Below are 16,622 nucleotides of genomic sequence, written 5' to 3'. Positions count from 1 at the left end.
TTACTGTTGAGACAACCTTGGCAATGGGCAGGATTTTGCTCTATACTAACATCAATACCTGTAATTAGGATCTAATAATAGTTTATACATCAGATGCCATAAGATACTGCTTGCACTGGAACTATAGGTGCTGGCAATATGACTCCACAAAAGAAAACATATGTTTCTGTCTCTTTAAATGGGGGTTTGAGTACAATGCAGATATCTCTATACTCAGAAGAAGGGATTGGTGAATTGTAACTATAGTTCGGTTATTTTTTCCCTCCACCAGCCTTAAAAATAAAAAAAATAAAAAAAATAGAATGAACAAGTAGTTAAGGTAGACTATATAAAATGTATTTGCATAGAACAAATAATAAGAAATGATAAAACACAAACGACTGGCATTACTACTGCTTCTTAAACAGTGTGTCCTCTATGGTACAGGCAACCATAATTAGTGATATTTTATTCTCATTATGAACTGTCTACAACCTTATGCTCCACCTGCCAACCATACTCACTTTGTGTCTGGTAAGAGTATCAACGGGACAGGGGTGTACTCTAACATAGGGGTCTATGTATTAATATAATGAAGTGGCAGTAAATATGTTTCGCTATAGATTGCAGCGATGCATATTTAAACGCCGCTAAAATGCCCCGTGGTGAAGTGACCCCCGAAATTTTTTTTCTGTTTACTGGCAGCCTAGCACTGCCGGTGAAAGGAGGAAGTGCTATGTGCATGCGCATAGCACTTCCACAGTGAGGGATCCAGCGAAGCCAGAGAGGCTTCAACTGGATCCCATAGAAAATGACAGGTAATGCCATTCTGAGATGGTGTTGCCTTTCTGCGAAAAGCAAAGCTTTTCACAGCATAATGCATTGCAGAGCTTCGCAGTCCCCATATTAATCTATGGGGATTGCATTAAGAAACATTAAGTGGGTTATGGCAGGAGAAATCTTTAGGTGTGTATTTTCAACATAAATCATTGGCGGGCAATAAGAAGTTTGGCAATTACAATTTTTCCTTAGTTTGTTTCTTCAGGCTGCTATTAATTATTTATAATTCTGCACAGTTTCCACAGTGTCATGTGAATACCATGGCAACCACAGGCACACGACACATGATGTTGCGAGCAGAGAGGCTTTGGAATGTCCATTTGATTTCTGTCTGCACTGTCTCCACTTTCTCCTCCCTCTGCTTTTACATAACATGCTGAGAGCAATGAGTCTGTGTGTGTTATTGGTAAAAACTTGTCTGCAGAGAGATTTTGGAAAGGATATAATGATTTGTAGGAGGACAGCCAAGAAAAAAGAATATCAGATGTGTTCTTAAAAGATACTTAACTAGCTATTTAAAGAAAAATAACTTCTATGTGAAATTGTTGCTTTAACTTCCTAGATCTAACACTATGGGGAAGATGCAATTCAACATGATGTGCCGCTAGAGATCACCGCAATGTCTGGCTGCACACATTGCCGCCTATTACGGTGAGGAATCTCTGCTTATTTTTCTACGCACCTCTATGGAGAGCGGGATAAAATGAGCTAGGATTTCTTTCCAGACATCACATCAATGTGTCTTTGTAGAGCCACATTGGGTTCAATTGAATCTCCCTCTTTATATCAAAGTCTCAAATTCCAAAGCGTTTTGCAAACCTATGGACCGTAATATGTATGTTTTAAAGAGCAGCTACCATAAAAACCCATGGCTAAGCAACTTAACATATAACCAATCCAGATGCCTAAAAAAAAAAACCTGCAAACAACTTTAGATATAAAGACCAGACAAAAGACTTTGGTGGTAGTTTTTCCTAAAACATTATACAGCCATCAGGTCCTTGCAATGCCCCCTTAATAGCAGCAATGTAAGTGTCGCCCTTTGAAGTGACATAAATCTCAGTGCCTGTATGTTATTTTCTCGGAATTCTTGTATGTCACTTTTTTTTTAAACAAGTCTGTTTTTTTTCTCCATTTCTGGAATTACAGCAGTCGCCATTAACATGTTGTTCTAACTGTTGTCGAAATTTACTTGTTCGCACACTCATACCCCACCCAAAGACATGACAGAAAATCAGGCTATAACAAATAATCTAAGAATAGTTAATGTGCAGCAATAAGTTCTAACCACCACCACTCATTCTAAAAAAGTGTAATCAGAACACAATGCAATGAAGATGGCTAAAAAACATTGCCATATCATCATCTATTTATTTATATAGCGCCACTAATTCCGCAGCGCTGTACAGAGAACTCATTCACATCAGTCCCTGCTCCATTGGAGCTTACAATCTAAATCCCCTAACACACACACACACACACACACTGAGAGAGACTAAGGGCAATTTAACAGCAGCCAATTACCCTACCAGTATGTTTTTGGAATATGGAAGGAAACCGGAGCACCTGGAGGAAACTCACGCAGACATGGGGAGAACTGCTTAATTTGTATAAAATATATATCCTAAAAAGTGATTAATACATAGGCCTCCTACTACTTTAAGTAGTCTATGGCAGGAGAAATCTTTGATTTCTACTCCCAAAAACCCTTGATACATTTTGCGATCGCCATTTTACAGGAGAAATGACTGATCGCAATTTAATATATAGACCCGATAGAATGGAACAATGTAATTTCTTAGATGAATACATGTAAAACCAGTGGACGAACTGGAAGTATGTAAAATAAAATAGAATGGAAATTGATAGATTTACAATGAAGGCAGTAAGTGAAATGTTGGTATGACATTCCACCCTATACCAGCCCACTTCCACCACTGTGAAAAACCTTATGTTAATTATTTTTGTGAGTATTTTGCCAAACTAGTGCCAACTTGTCAAACATATCAAACTAAAATCACCCCTGAATGTGGCTCATTTAGGACCCGGAGGAGCAAATTTTAAGTACAATTGCTGCTAATTTATCTGCTAAGCACATGCTTTGGGGCACACACACACTTGTTTGTCTTTGCAGATGCTTTGCGGGACATTTTATGGATTGTGCTCCATGAGAAGGATGCAAATGTCAGAAAAAATAAAAATGTCATCTCAAAGTTTTGCCAGCTACCACATTTGGACATACCCCTCAACTAAATATAACATTTCCTTTTTTCATCTAATATACTGCCTTAGTATGACATATCCACAGCCTATGGCTTGCTTAAGGGGGATTTTACCCTATCTCGCCCCTTTTTTAGAGAGCTTTTTATTTTAATACTAAAGACCTGGCAGATTTATTATATAATGGCTATACTACGCTGATACAGGCTCTGCACTTGTGCCAGGTCACGGCTGAAGGCTGTTATTATACATGACACAACTAGCTGATTAAATGCTATCTACTATACTGTAATTATATTATTATCCTAATACTATACTTGACAATAGAGTATAGTTAATATTATAATGTCCAATCACATTAAAGCAAGTATCAGTCACACAAGTATGTCAGAAAAGCACAGGGAACAAATACCTGTGAACTACGTCAAACACCTACGTTGAACATTGTAACCATAACAGCTTACAGCCAGCATTCAGCAGCAGACCAGGGCTGCAGTGGTAGCTGTCGGCTCTGAATAATGTGTATATATAACATAATAATGGCTAGTCTTTATAGATTCTTTTATTTTAAAAGTTAAAGTTGGGAGAGGAAGGTTTGCCAACCATTAGTTAATTAACTGACATTGAAAGTAGATGGCAGGAAAAATTGGAACCCCTTTAGACACTACGATACCACGCAGAAAGTGTCGCACCAATGACTTTGAGATTGTGTGATGTCGTGAATACCGTTCCTTTAAACTCTGGGCACTGTTTTGTTCTAGATTTGTATAATTTGCTTCTTTCAGTTATGACTATTTTTTTATATATAAAATAGAGAAAAAGGAAAGAGGGTGAATAAAAAGCATCATGCAAAGCTCAAAGATTGTTTTACTGAAACTGTGCAGTTCTGTGAAACAGCTTATTAGCTGAATTAGATGACTCATAGTTGCCAACCTTTCCGGGTTAGCCTCCGGGAATCTTTGTGGGGAGGTGGGTGTGAGGGGGCGGGGCTTGGCAGATCATGTCATTTTTGCCCCGCCCATGATGTAATGACGTAAACATGTAATTTTACCACAGGGGGCGGCCCAAAATGATGCGATTCTCTGAGAATCGCATCATGGAGGCTCAAAATCACTTCACTAGGAAGTGGGCAAATGCGGGAGAATTTCCAGCTCTCCCGGGAGTCATCATCACTATTTATATAGCGTCACTAATTCCGCAGTGCTGAACAGAAAACTCACTCACATCAGTCCCTGCCTCATTGGGGCTTACAGTCTAAATTCCCTAACACACAGACACACACAGACAAGGGTCAATTTTGATAGCAGCCAATTAACCTTCCAGTATGTTTTTGGCGTGTGGGAGGAAACCGGGGCACCCGGAGGAAACCCACGCAAACACGGGGAGAACATACAAGCTCCACACAGATAAGGCCATGATCAGGAATTGAACTCATGACCCCAGTGCTGTAAGGCAGAAGTGCTAACCACTTAGCCACCATTCCTGCCCCAGAATTCGGTAGTCTCCCGGACATTCCGGGAGAGTTGGCAAGGATGTGATGAGTGTGAGATTCAGCCTCACTCATCTCTAATATAGAATAATAATGTGTTAGTAAAAATTATGCCTGTCAGTTATTTTTATAAATTTATCAGTAACCATATTTTCAAAGATTGGCAACACACTAGGAAACAAATATGTGGGAAAATCTTTTTAAGAGGCTAAAAAAATGAGCCTCTTTTATTATCAACATATACAAATACCATATTTTTGTTTGTCACAAACCTGTGTATAAACATCCATACTATTGTGTATATATTTATATATGCACACTTTTAATTACTTGTTATAACACCAAACTGTACTTTAAATACCATTAAAAAATATTTTAGATTTGCCTGATATATTTTGTACATACAGAAGTATGTGTGTATGTATGCCAAACAAAGCCTTACATTTATTTGTATATACACAACATCACATGTAAAGTATATGTATGTGTGTGTGTATGTATATATGTGTGTATGTATATATATATATATATATATATATATATAATATATATATATATTACACACATATATCCCGACTGCCAATCTTTCCTGATTAACTACATAGTTATTAAGCTGCACTTGGTGAGCTTGGAGAATGCTGACCTGAATGACAACATCTGGGATTACTATGCTTTGTATCTGGCATGAGATTGGATCAAAATGGGGTTTAACAAAAATTCTATTAAAATGCAGGTTCTGAAAAACATTTTCAACATTATACATTCTTTAGATCGATATGCTGCTTGTGAGAAGAAACTGTGTATCTGTGCGTGACCAATATCACAAATATATAGTTTGTCGAAGTCAGCAAATTGGATAAAGTCATTTAAATTAAATTCGAGAAAACTTGGTTATCTTTGTGTGAAAAGATGCGTAGAGCACGCTACGGCGTGGAAGGGCGTGCCCAGCCGCAACACATGGCAACAACAGCATTTACGCTTTTACATACATTCGCACAAACACGCACATTTGTAAAATGGTACACATTAATCGTAGTTGCAACACAGTTATTTATGCCGAAATATAGTAGTGTTTATGTGTAATATTATAAGTTATATGCATATTAGTGATACATATGGTTCAGGTTAAAAGAAATGTCATGTCTAATATCATATTAATCCCCTTTACATCAGCAGCTGTTCAGTGCATTCGGCGAAGAGATCGCACATTGCATACTCTAGTTATTGATGTTAGGGAATAAACCTTTAATATGATATTAACTGTCAAATGCTAATGGACTGATTGTAATTGGAGTTTGGCGGGAAGAACAGAGCTCATCCCCTAGAGAGACCCCCACCTTTGGATTCCTTAGATTGAATCAGCCTATGATGTGTAACCCCCTGGACCCTCCTGATGCCTGGACCAATAGAAGCAAGCTATACCACCTGCATTGTTTCACTGTATCTCTGTTTGCATATAAGCCGTAGCTCTCATGTAGTGTTCAGTCACCTTGACCACAGACTTCAGGACTGAAAGACTGTTCACTGGATCCAGAGCGCCTGCGATAAGTCACGCCTGTACTTATTATTATTTTGCTTGAATATATTCTGCTACTTTTTGAGAATAAATATTTGTGCATTGGAAACACAAATCGAGATTCGACAATCGTTATTGGATAGCGACAAAACGCTCATAACAAGTTCTATGTCCCAGTTCATCTAATGCATTAAACAATGTTCTGCAATAGTGATACGTTGCAGGTGAAGTGGAAAATAGTGGCATTTTTGTAACTTGAAAGCTATGTATAGAGTTGCTAAACATATACTGCTATTTATTCCGTACTTTTTCTTTACAGATGCCATGTCGTGTCACAGAGTAAGTGAATATAATCCCAATAAATTACTCTTCCTATTATACTATGTGACTTCTCCCTACAACTCCTCCTATTACTCAGTATACTCATTACATGTGATCTTTCTATATAACCCTCATGTTACTCCATATAACCTCTCCACATAATTCCTATTACTCCATATAACCTCTCTCAATTACTCTGTATAACCTCACCATATTACTCCTAATACTCCATATAACCTTTCTCAATGACTCAGTAGTTTTATAGAGATGTTATACAGTCATTGAGCAAGGTTATATGGAATAATAGGATATATAGGGAGAGATTATATGGAGTAATAGTAGTTATATGGAGATGTTATACAATTACTCCATATAACCTCTCCCTATAACGCCTATTACTCCATATAACTTTTCCTTATAACTGCTCCTATTACTCCATATAATTTATCTCTATCACTCTTCCTGTTACTCCATATAACATCCCTCTAGAACTTCTACTTATATAACCTATGCTGTAGATATAATATTGTGTCTGAACATTTGGCCTCACACTCCTGATTTTCTTGTCCTCTTAGTCTTGCACAATGGTGCTCTCAGTGATTATATAAACTGCACAGTTTTCTGTTTGTCTGGAAACACAATCTTAAAGGGACACTTTCCTGAAAATATTATTCTGTTTGTATCCAACACAATGAACACCTGTCTATAATTTTGCCTAAGGGAGAAATAAAACTAAGGAAATAAAGGCAGCTCTGGCATAAATTTCAGTAATAAACCAGTGCAAGTGTAGGCTTTTGTGTACATGTTAGTAAAAGAAAATAAATAACAAACTATATCATGCATGTATTTATAAACACAAATCTAAATAATGTTATTTTACTTTAGACCAGTCTCCTTTTTACTTTTTGGATAAAACCTCCCATACACTAAGTAGTAAATTATGGGGACACTTTCCTAAAAACACCATTAGTTCCTCAGCTACTTACCCCTGGTCCACTCTTGCTCAATCTGTCTTTCAGGCCACAGTGCCTGGAAAATTGTGAATATATTGTAAAGCGCTACGGAATATGTTGGCGCTATATAAATAAGCACCCGGAAAATAGGTGCTGGGCAGAACACTGCTTGGCATTTGATTGCTTAAGGATGTGCCAGAGGTAACTCCCTAGTAAATACAGTTTCCCAGGAATAGTTCCGTGTTTTAATATTTAATTTTACCCAAAAGTAGAAAGATTGGAGATCTCCTTTCAGTACTTCCATCATCATCATTTATTTATATAGCGCCAGCAAATTCCGTAGCGCTTTACAATTGGGACTTACTTACGGGTCTATTTATTATAGGGTGGAAAACCCTAATTCTGCCAGTTTTCACCTTTAAATAGCGCTTCATCCTATACATCTTGGGGTCACAGCTGACTTTAGCACTGCAATCGCTGCTGTTACTCCCTGCCGGCAATACGATTTGCCTATTTAGAACTGACGCAATCTTTTTTCTGTTCTTGCCTTCTTAATGTTGAGATAGCAGAAAATGAATGAGAAAATGCTTTATTTTTAGAATAAAGCATTTTTTTTTTCAATGGCAAATAATTGTTAAAAATATTTAAAACAAATAAAAATATATTTATCTATTTTTAAATATTCAGTTGTGTTAGAGCTCCAGGCTAGTATCTGTGAGGCAGCTGAATATCATTCAGCAGCTGTTGGCAAGATTTTAATAGATTCGCGCAATAGATCATTTTTTATTGCTGCAGTAGAAAATCAGCCCCATCACCAAACCGTAATAAATAGACCCCTATTAGTGTTAGTGATAAAAAAAAAAAAAAAACACATAAAGGGCATGAGGGCTTAGTATGTAAAATAATAACTTTTATTAAATAACAAAAGTTAAATCCATTGGATTTATTGTGAAGTTAGTATAGCATTGGTAGTCAGACTGCTATAGTGATCATTAATAAACAGGATGGAAAGTTTTAAAAACAAACTAACTCACTTTTACATACCAAACTCTAGAACTAATAGGGCCTGAGTCCTTAAGGAGAGCAAAGCAAAATAAAATAGTAACTTTGCATCTGGGCAAAACCATGTTGCATTGGAGGGGGAGGTAAATTTAAAATGTGGGGACAGATTTATAGTTGGGGTAGGGAATGTCCTAGATCAACTTTAAATTTCAGTGTAAAAATAAAGCTATCAAGTATGTGAGTGCTAGATTAAAAAACAGCCAGTATTTATCTTTTGTGCAAAATAATAAACTAATTTGCACCCCTTGCATTGTAACATGGTTTTGTCCAGGAGAGAACTTACTCCTTTTTTTGCCTTACTTTCCTTAATGACTCAGGTCCATTATGTTCTTCCATAACTAGTTGGAGTTTACTTCAATTGTATGTCCCAAAGCCCAAATATTCTATGGGAAGCACAGGAGTATTGTACTGCTTGATAGTATTGTATGTTGTTTGCATCATGATCCGCTCAATGTACAGAGCTGCGTAATATGTTGTCGCTTCATAAATAATAGTAAGTGTGGGACCAGGCTGTTTTTGCACAATATTTGAGTTGTTCATGTTGTAATGGCAGATCTATCATTTATTAATTTTTTTGTCATGTGTTACTCACACATTACATTATGTTTCTTGTGTAGGTGTCTGGATGGCTTTTCCTGTTGTGATTCACAGAACAAAGTCTACCTGGACTACAGCTGGTATGGGTAAGTTCCTTATACCATATTCTTATTTCTTGAACTTTGTCCATTGTTGTCATATATGATGCAATCCAGACCAATGCTTGGCAAAGCCGTCAGACAAACATATATGTTATATTAAAATGCAGGTTAATGTCACATTCCTCTTGCTGGCAGAAGATCATTCATCTGAAGTCTGGCAGAGGCACGCTGTAGTAATTGCAGCCTTGTACTTGTTGACCCCCTAAGATAACCAGTGTACTTTTTCCCTAAGTGTTAGACCAGTGCCAGGAAATGCCTTTATCTAATAACCTTGCCAGCATGAGGCAAGCAAGAGCAATGCTGACAAATACAGCAAACATCAGGCTTGCTTGGTGAGGTTGTCCGTTTGTACAATTATAAATTGGCACAATGTTCCTGGGTGGGGGGACATAAAAAAAAAACCAAACTACTCACATAAAGTGAAAACCAGAACACATTCCCGGTTTAGTTGGTTAAAGCAAACACTTCATCTACATCTTTGGAGTACACCTCTCCACATACAACAATTGGATGGCCGTCCCTCAGGGATCCTTTTGTTACCCTAATAGAGGGCACTGCGATTTCCTCTAAAGAAGCATTGGTGCCATAGGATGTATTATAAGTGGGACCAGATCTTTAGATGACCTCTGAATGGAGTTCTGTGTAGAACCATTCTGGATTTCCTGGTTATAGTCTCACAATTATTGAAAAGTCACAAAAATATGTAGTTAAAATGCTGGGGTATATACATAAAAATATAACTTTAAGAAGAAAGCAAACAAACCTTCTCTGTGTCATCATCATCAGCTATTTATATAGCGCCACTAATTCCGCAGCACTGTACAGAGAACTCACTCACATCAGTCCCTGCCCCATTGGAGCTTACAGTCTAAATTCCCTAACACACATACACACTAGGGTCAATTTGATAGCAGCCAATTAACCTACCAGTATATTTTTGGATTGTGGGAGGAAACCAGAGCACCCAGATGACACCTACACAAGCACGAGGCAAACATACAAACTCCACACAGATAAGGGCATGGTCGGGAATCGAACTCATGACCCCAGTGCTGTGCAATTAAGCTAGAGTGATACAACTGCTGCCTGCACTGTCGATCATCTTGTGGTTGATCAGAACCACAAAAATGATTTTTGGGACCCTGCCTTCCCTCTGATTGCGATGGAGCTCCTCCTCCTCTTCACCACGCATGAGCCTAGCAGCGTCCATTTTTTAAAAAATAGATAAAGATTTTTAACTAAAACATTAACAGTAAGTTAAATTACTAGTCAGTTTAAGTATTTCCCTGAAATTTCCTGACAAAGATCAAACTTTCCATTCATTCTGGGTGGCATTATCCTTTAAGTGCATTTCTTTCTGTTTAAGCACCTGTATAATCCAAATAAAAAGAGACTATTGCTCATCAGAAAATAGTAAACCGTGTATTTTCAAATAACCATTCCAAATTAAATTACACCTTATGTAATTTATTGTATGTATTCACTGTTACTCACCAGTGTTTACCGAGTCATTGTTTTGTTTGTATTTAATAAATAGATGATTTGTGACATCGCCAAATGCTGCCAGGGCATACATCAATAAAGTCACATTATTGTATCAGTGTTGAGGACTTTATTCACGTTGCTGTTTCCTGTTATTTCACAATGACAGTGCGGGTTGGCATGATAATTGATGTTTAAACTGCCAGGCATCACATTTTGGAAGAGGAATTTTTTGTTGATGCTTGAGAAAGCTATGTATGGAATGACTTAATATTGCATTAGCGTTGACTTGTAATGAAAGAAGGCGGATGGAATTGGGAGAATGGATTTAAGGAAGCCAGATACAAGAAATGACTTATCATTTTAAACTAATTGGTGAATAACGTTTGCTCCTTTTATCAGTTATGTTTCTGCCCCCCCTCTTTCTGTCCTGTCTGAGATCCTGTCTGTTTGCACGTCTACACCAGACATTTGTTCTGCTTTATCAGTTCTGTTAAAATGTTACTTGTGCTGTCAGAATCATTAACATGCTGCATGACCCACAATCTATTATAGGGGTATTCCAACTACAGATTGCTTTAATTTATTTTATTTGTTGAATGGTATGTGATGGCCTTCTGCCACTTTCTGAATTCGTAATTCGTCATTCTGGGCTTTAGTTATGTCTTTATATAATCATTATTATTCCATTGCCATTGGATATAGCAGCTATACATTTAACTGAATTTATCTATCATCCTTTGCAGCAAGTTGCTGTTTAGAAGGGAGGTGCTCCGACAAAGAAAGTGACCGACTGCTAGGCAGACATTCTTTGCAGAAATGCACAGTGTGGATTGGCTTTCACGCACAGGGGCGGAGCCAGTGATGTCACAACAACAGTCTCTGTTTTTTGTCCTGTATCAGAAACCATTAGGACTTTCCTATAGATGTGGGATGTACTCCAGCTGAGGATGCAGTGGAATGAGGATGTACTACTTTTTAAAAGAGCTACAGATAATGAACAATGTACTTTACTTTCATGGTTCATATCTGAAAAATTCAGCTTTGTGGTTTAGTGACCCTTTAAGTTGTAGCTCGTGGGCAGACACTCTGAGATTCTCCTTTTAGCATTTAGTGGTACAATCCAAAATTCATTATTATTTCAAATAAAAACATTAGTATCTTCAAGCTGCAAAGAAGCCCCAATCCTGGATGTTTAAACTGCCTTGCTTCACATATAGGAAGAGGATTTTTTTGCTGATTTCTCAAAATAGGTTTACCATTTTTGTTCCAGAAAAACATTACTTACATTTCATCCACCCACAGAACATTCTTCCAAAAACATTGCGGATTACCCAGTCTTTTGATAGATATGCTGCGATGTTGTAGTTTCTTCCAGGCGCATCACTACCATATAGTGGACTCATGAACCCTAACATTTAGATAACAGAAGAAAGACCTTCAGATCCTTAGTCTTTGTGACCTTCCATCGTAATGTATACTTTGCTCTTTCAAAGTTTAGTCGGCCATCCCAAGGAAATATATCAATGGTGATGAATTTTCTCCATGGGCTCATTAGAGTTTAGACCCAAGTGCATTTTGTTTGTGTAAACTCTAAATTCTTGTTCTGCGCATTCACACTAAAAATGCTTCTGATATGTCCATATCAAGATTTACGTATCTTGACTTGTGTCGCCTTATGTGTAGAGCGGGGAAGGAAAGGGGCGTGGAAGCGCAGGCCGAGTACAGTAAGGGCATACGCTGATTTTTGCTCGCACCTCTTGGGGCTGCGTGTAAAAATCTTGGTTAAAATTACCGTATTAAAGGCAATACTGCTAATGCCGTGTTAATCCTAGACTAAAGTGGCCGAATTGAATTTGTTCTTTTGAATATAATTTCATAACAGTCTCTGTTGGTGTAGTGGTCAAGCGTCCGAATACTTTTATATATTGAGTGATTGTGTATGTATGTATGTGTGTGTGTGTATATATATATATATATAATATATATATTTATTTTTTTATTTTATTTAATAGACATTGTTTTTGGCATGAGTTCTGAAGGGCTTTCTGTTACACATATGCACGTACCCTGCAGCATGTTCTGTCTGCTTCATATGGAAAATGAAATATAGCCAGAGCGTCCTTGCATACCTATATTCAAATGGAAACGTTTCTTAAGATCCGCAAGTACTTGAATTTGGGCGGACGTGCGTACAATATATGTCCAAGTTTTTTAAACCGAACAAAACCTTTAGGTTGTACATATGATATATACCAGGAATAGGTATCTTGTGTCTGTTGTGGAAATACAAGTCAAACCAGCTGGAGAGCCACAGGCTTGCTACCCTTGATATAGCCAGTAACGTCAATTTAGATGCATATTATTTGTTGTATATAATCTATTACTATCTGTATACTAAGCTCAAAGCATTATAATTTAGATGCACCATAAATCACTTTCAAGTAAAACCAAAATCAGTGAAAAATAAATCCGTTTACATGAAATCTTAATATGATGGTAAAATATGACATTCGGTTTACTTGTTTACATCAGAATGATTTATGCACCTTTTTTTTATTTTTTGTCAATAATCTGTCTGTCCTACGCAATAAATTACCCATATTAGTATTTCAGGAAGAGCCTAGAATTATAAATAAATAATTAATACAATTTACAGCATTTCAGTGTATTTTTGGAACAGACTGTAAATTATTTAACATGGTCTTCTATCATTGTGCCTATGTGATTAACCACAGTGTACATAGCTTGTGTTAACAAGTTGTAGTTGCAAAAGGAGAAACTTTACGGAACCCATCTTTGAGACACTAAGATAACTGCATCAGTGAATGCAGTCATGGCCAAAAGTTTGGTTTTCACAAAGTTTTTTGCTTCAGTGGTATTAGACCTTTTTGTCAGATGTTGCTATGGTTTACTGAAGTAAAATTACAAGCATTTCATAAGTATCAAAGGCTCTTTGAAAATATTGACTCTTTGCTATAAACTTAATGTAATTGTCAGTGTTGACCCTTCTTTTTTGAAGAACTCTGTAATTCACCCTGGCATGCTGTCATCAACTTCTGGACCACATACTGACTGATGGCCGCCCGTTCTTGCCTCTACAATGCTTGGAGTTTGTCAGAATTTGTGAGTTTTTTGTTTGTGTCTACCCGCCTCTGGAGGATTGACTACAAGTTCTCAATGGGATTAAGGTCTAGGGAGTTTCCTAGCCATGGACTCAAAATTTTGATGTTTTGATTCCCGAGCAACTTTGTTATCACTTTTGCCTTATAGCAAGGTGCTCCATCATGCTGGAAAAGGCATTGTTTGTCACCAAACTGTTCTTGGATGGTTGGGAGAAGTTGCTCTTGGAGGATGTTTTGGTACCATTCTTTATTTATGGCTGTGTTCTTAGGTAAAATTGTGAGTGAGCCCACTCCCTTGGCTAAGAAGCAACCCCACACATGAATGGTCTCAGGATATTTTACTGTTGGCATGACACTGGGCTGATGGTAGCGCTCACCTTTCCTTATTCGGACAAGCATTTTTCCAGATGCCCCAAACAAACAATCTGAAAGGGGGTTCATCAGAGAAAATGACTTTGTCCTCAGCAGTCCAATCCCTGTACCTTTTGCAACATATCAGCCTGTCCCTGATGTTTTTCTTGGAGAGAAGTGGTTTCTTTGCTGGCCTTCTTGACAGCAGGCCATCCTCCAAAAATCTTCGCCTCTCTGTGTGTGCAGATGCACTCACACCTGCCTGCTTCCATTCCTGAGCAAGCTCTGCAATGGTGGTGCCCAGATCCCTCAGCAGAATCAACTTTAGGAGATGGTCCTGGCGCTTGCTGGATGCTCTTGAACTTCATGAAGAAGGCCCTGAAGCCTTCTTCATAACTATTGAACATCTCTCCTTGAAGTTCTTGATGATCCGATAAATGGTTGATTTAGGTGCAATCTTACTAGCAGTAATATCCTTGCCTGTGAAGCCCTTATTATGCAAAGCAATGCAAAACAATGATGACTGCACGTGTTTCCTTGCAGATAACCATGGTTAACAGAGGAAGAACAATGATTTCAAGCACCACCCTCCTTTTAAAGCTTCCAGTCTGTTATTCTGACTTAATCAGCATGACAGAGTGATCTCCAGCCCTGTCCTCGTCAACACTCTCACCTGTGTTAATGAGAGAATCACTGACCTGATGTCAGCTTGTCCTTTTGTGGCAAGGCTGAAGAGCAGTAGAAATGTTGTTTTTGGGATAAAGTTCATTGTCATGGCAAAGAGGGACTTTGAAATGAATTGCAATTAATCTGATCACTCTTCATGACATTCTATAGTATATGCAAATTGCCATCATAAAAACTGATGCAGCAGACTTTGTGAAAAATAATATTTGTGTCCTTCTCAAAACTTTTGGCCTTGTCTGTAGTAGTGTTAGTCTTGTGATACTGCAGTATGCACAAAGACCATTAGGACCACTAGGGAGCGCAGAATGCCGGCAGGTCCTAAAACACTGTACCATATTTCACTCACCTGCTTTTTGTTTGACATAAAAAATAAATGCAAAATGTCTCCAATCACAAAGAATGGAGACATTTGAAGGATTTTTCTTCACTAACTATTGCCACACAAAGTGTACAACAATAGTAATTTAAACTATTGACTTCCCAATGTCTCCCAAGGAAGTCCACTTTGTTTTTTCAAATGTTGAGTCTTATAGAAATGAGTTGTGATGCACAAGTGGTTGGGGCTTCTTTCATGTGTTAAATACTAGTGACAGGAACCTTAAGCAAGCGGGATGATCCTTTCTGCCTTTAGCATTCCCTGTTGAAATATTTCTTGCAACGCAAAAGAATGGGGTATGTACAGCGGACCAGTCACACTGAAATGCACACGTATGCCTGCTGGTGATACAATGTAAGAATCATGCAGCATGTTCATACTTGCCATGGACACTGTGCTGCTTGAGTCAAGGAATCTCAATGGACTTTAGAATACTGCGATCCCCATAATGTTTATTGAGTTTGATTGTTATGTTGCTGTGTTTTTTTTGTTTTTTTTTTGTTAACTTATAACGCCTACAGAATTAAGACTAGATTAGAATTACATCTAAACATGCACAAAAATAGAAATGCTATTGTTGAGATGGTTGAAACTGAAACAAATCTTTAGCCCTAAAAGTTAGGGACAGCGGATAACTATGCATGTGTCTGAACTGCTTGCAATGCTTCTTGATTTTTATGTGTGTGTGTGTGTGTGTGTGTGTGGTTTTTATAGCTAACCTACAAAGGGCCCACCTGTCAATCAGTCTCTAAGTGGATAACCTACGGTTGAAATAATATGTTGTAAATTCTAAACATATACATAGACAATAATGCTGTCTACCTAATGGTTTGGAGGAAACACCTTGAAATACATTTACTGTGAACTTTATCTGGACTGGAATGCAAGATAAGAGGGGCTGGTTCAGCCGGACACCCGTGGCTACTGATAGCCTAGAAGATGCTATGCCACATTATGTTGTGGCTGTATCCATCATGCTATTTATTACTAATGTAACCCTGGCCTTGGGGTTCTATAGATATGTGTGTATACTGAGTAATGTGTTCTTCTTTCTTTCTGCAGGCCCCTGTTCTTCTGTATGTTGATAGTGTTTACAGTTCTGTGCCTTTGTGGGATCTGTAATAATGTCTGCCGTTTCCGCACGCGATCGACACCACCATCACCACGAGAGATACCATTCGTAGACATGGGTGCACCTCCACCATATAGTGAGGTACGTTAGAGCGATGCCTTTGGCAACAGCTTAGGCCCTCTTTAGTCATGTGTTACCTGCACGGAGTCAGTCACAGACCTGAGTGCATCTTAGATCCCATGTCCTGAGGTGTATCGGAGGCAATTGTTTGCAGGTCATGCATACCGCTTGTACCAGACAAAATTATTTTCATATTTATCCCAATGAAGACAATTGCTCCAGTGTACAGTATTTTACCTCCTACCATTAATAGTGCCCCCACAGACTTCAATCTGGTTATTTACCGTGACCATCAAACAAGCAGAACAGGGAGCAACTTGGGTGGCTAACT

General features: G+C 38.0%; 1 protein-coding gene across 3 annotated transcripts in view; it reads left to right on the top strand.

Annotated features, from left to right (window-relative positions):
- Window positions 1–16,622, top strand: part of TMEM92 (transmembrane protein 92) — a 35,277-nt gene that overhangs the window by 17,172 nt on the left and 1,483 nt on the right. For all 3 annotated transcript variants that reach the window (XR_012677706.1, XM_075177240.1, XM_075177239.1), the window contains exons 2-4: window positions 6,364–6,383; window positions 8,998–9,063; window positions 16,162–16,312. Coding sequence is in view for 2 of the 3 variants with exons in the window: in XM_075177240.1 (XP_075033341.1) it covers window positions 6,364–6,383; window positions 8,998–9,063; window positions 16,162–16,312 (237 nt within the window). In the remaining variant the exon portion in view is untranslated. The remainder of the gene's footprint in view (window positions 1–6,363; window positions 6,384–8,997; window positions 9,064–16,161; window positions 16,313–16,622) is intronic.

This window comes from Mixophyes fleayi, chromosome 6 (assembly GCF_038048845.1).
Source record: "Mixophyes fleayi isolate aMixFle1 chromosome 6, aMixFle1.hap1, whole genome shotgun sequence".
Lineage (NCBI taxonomy): Eukaryota > Metazoa > Chordata > Amphibia > Anura > Limnodynastidae > Mixophyes > Mixophyes fleayi.
Note: the sequence above shows the minus strand (reverse complement) of the source record. Positions and strands in the feature narration are given on the sequence as shown.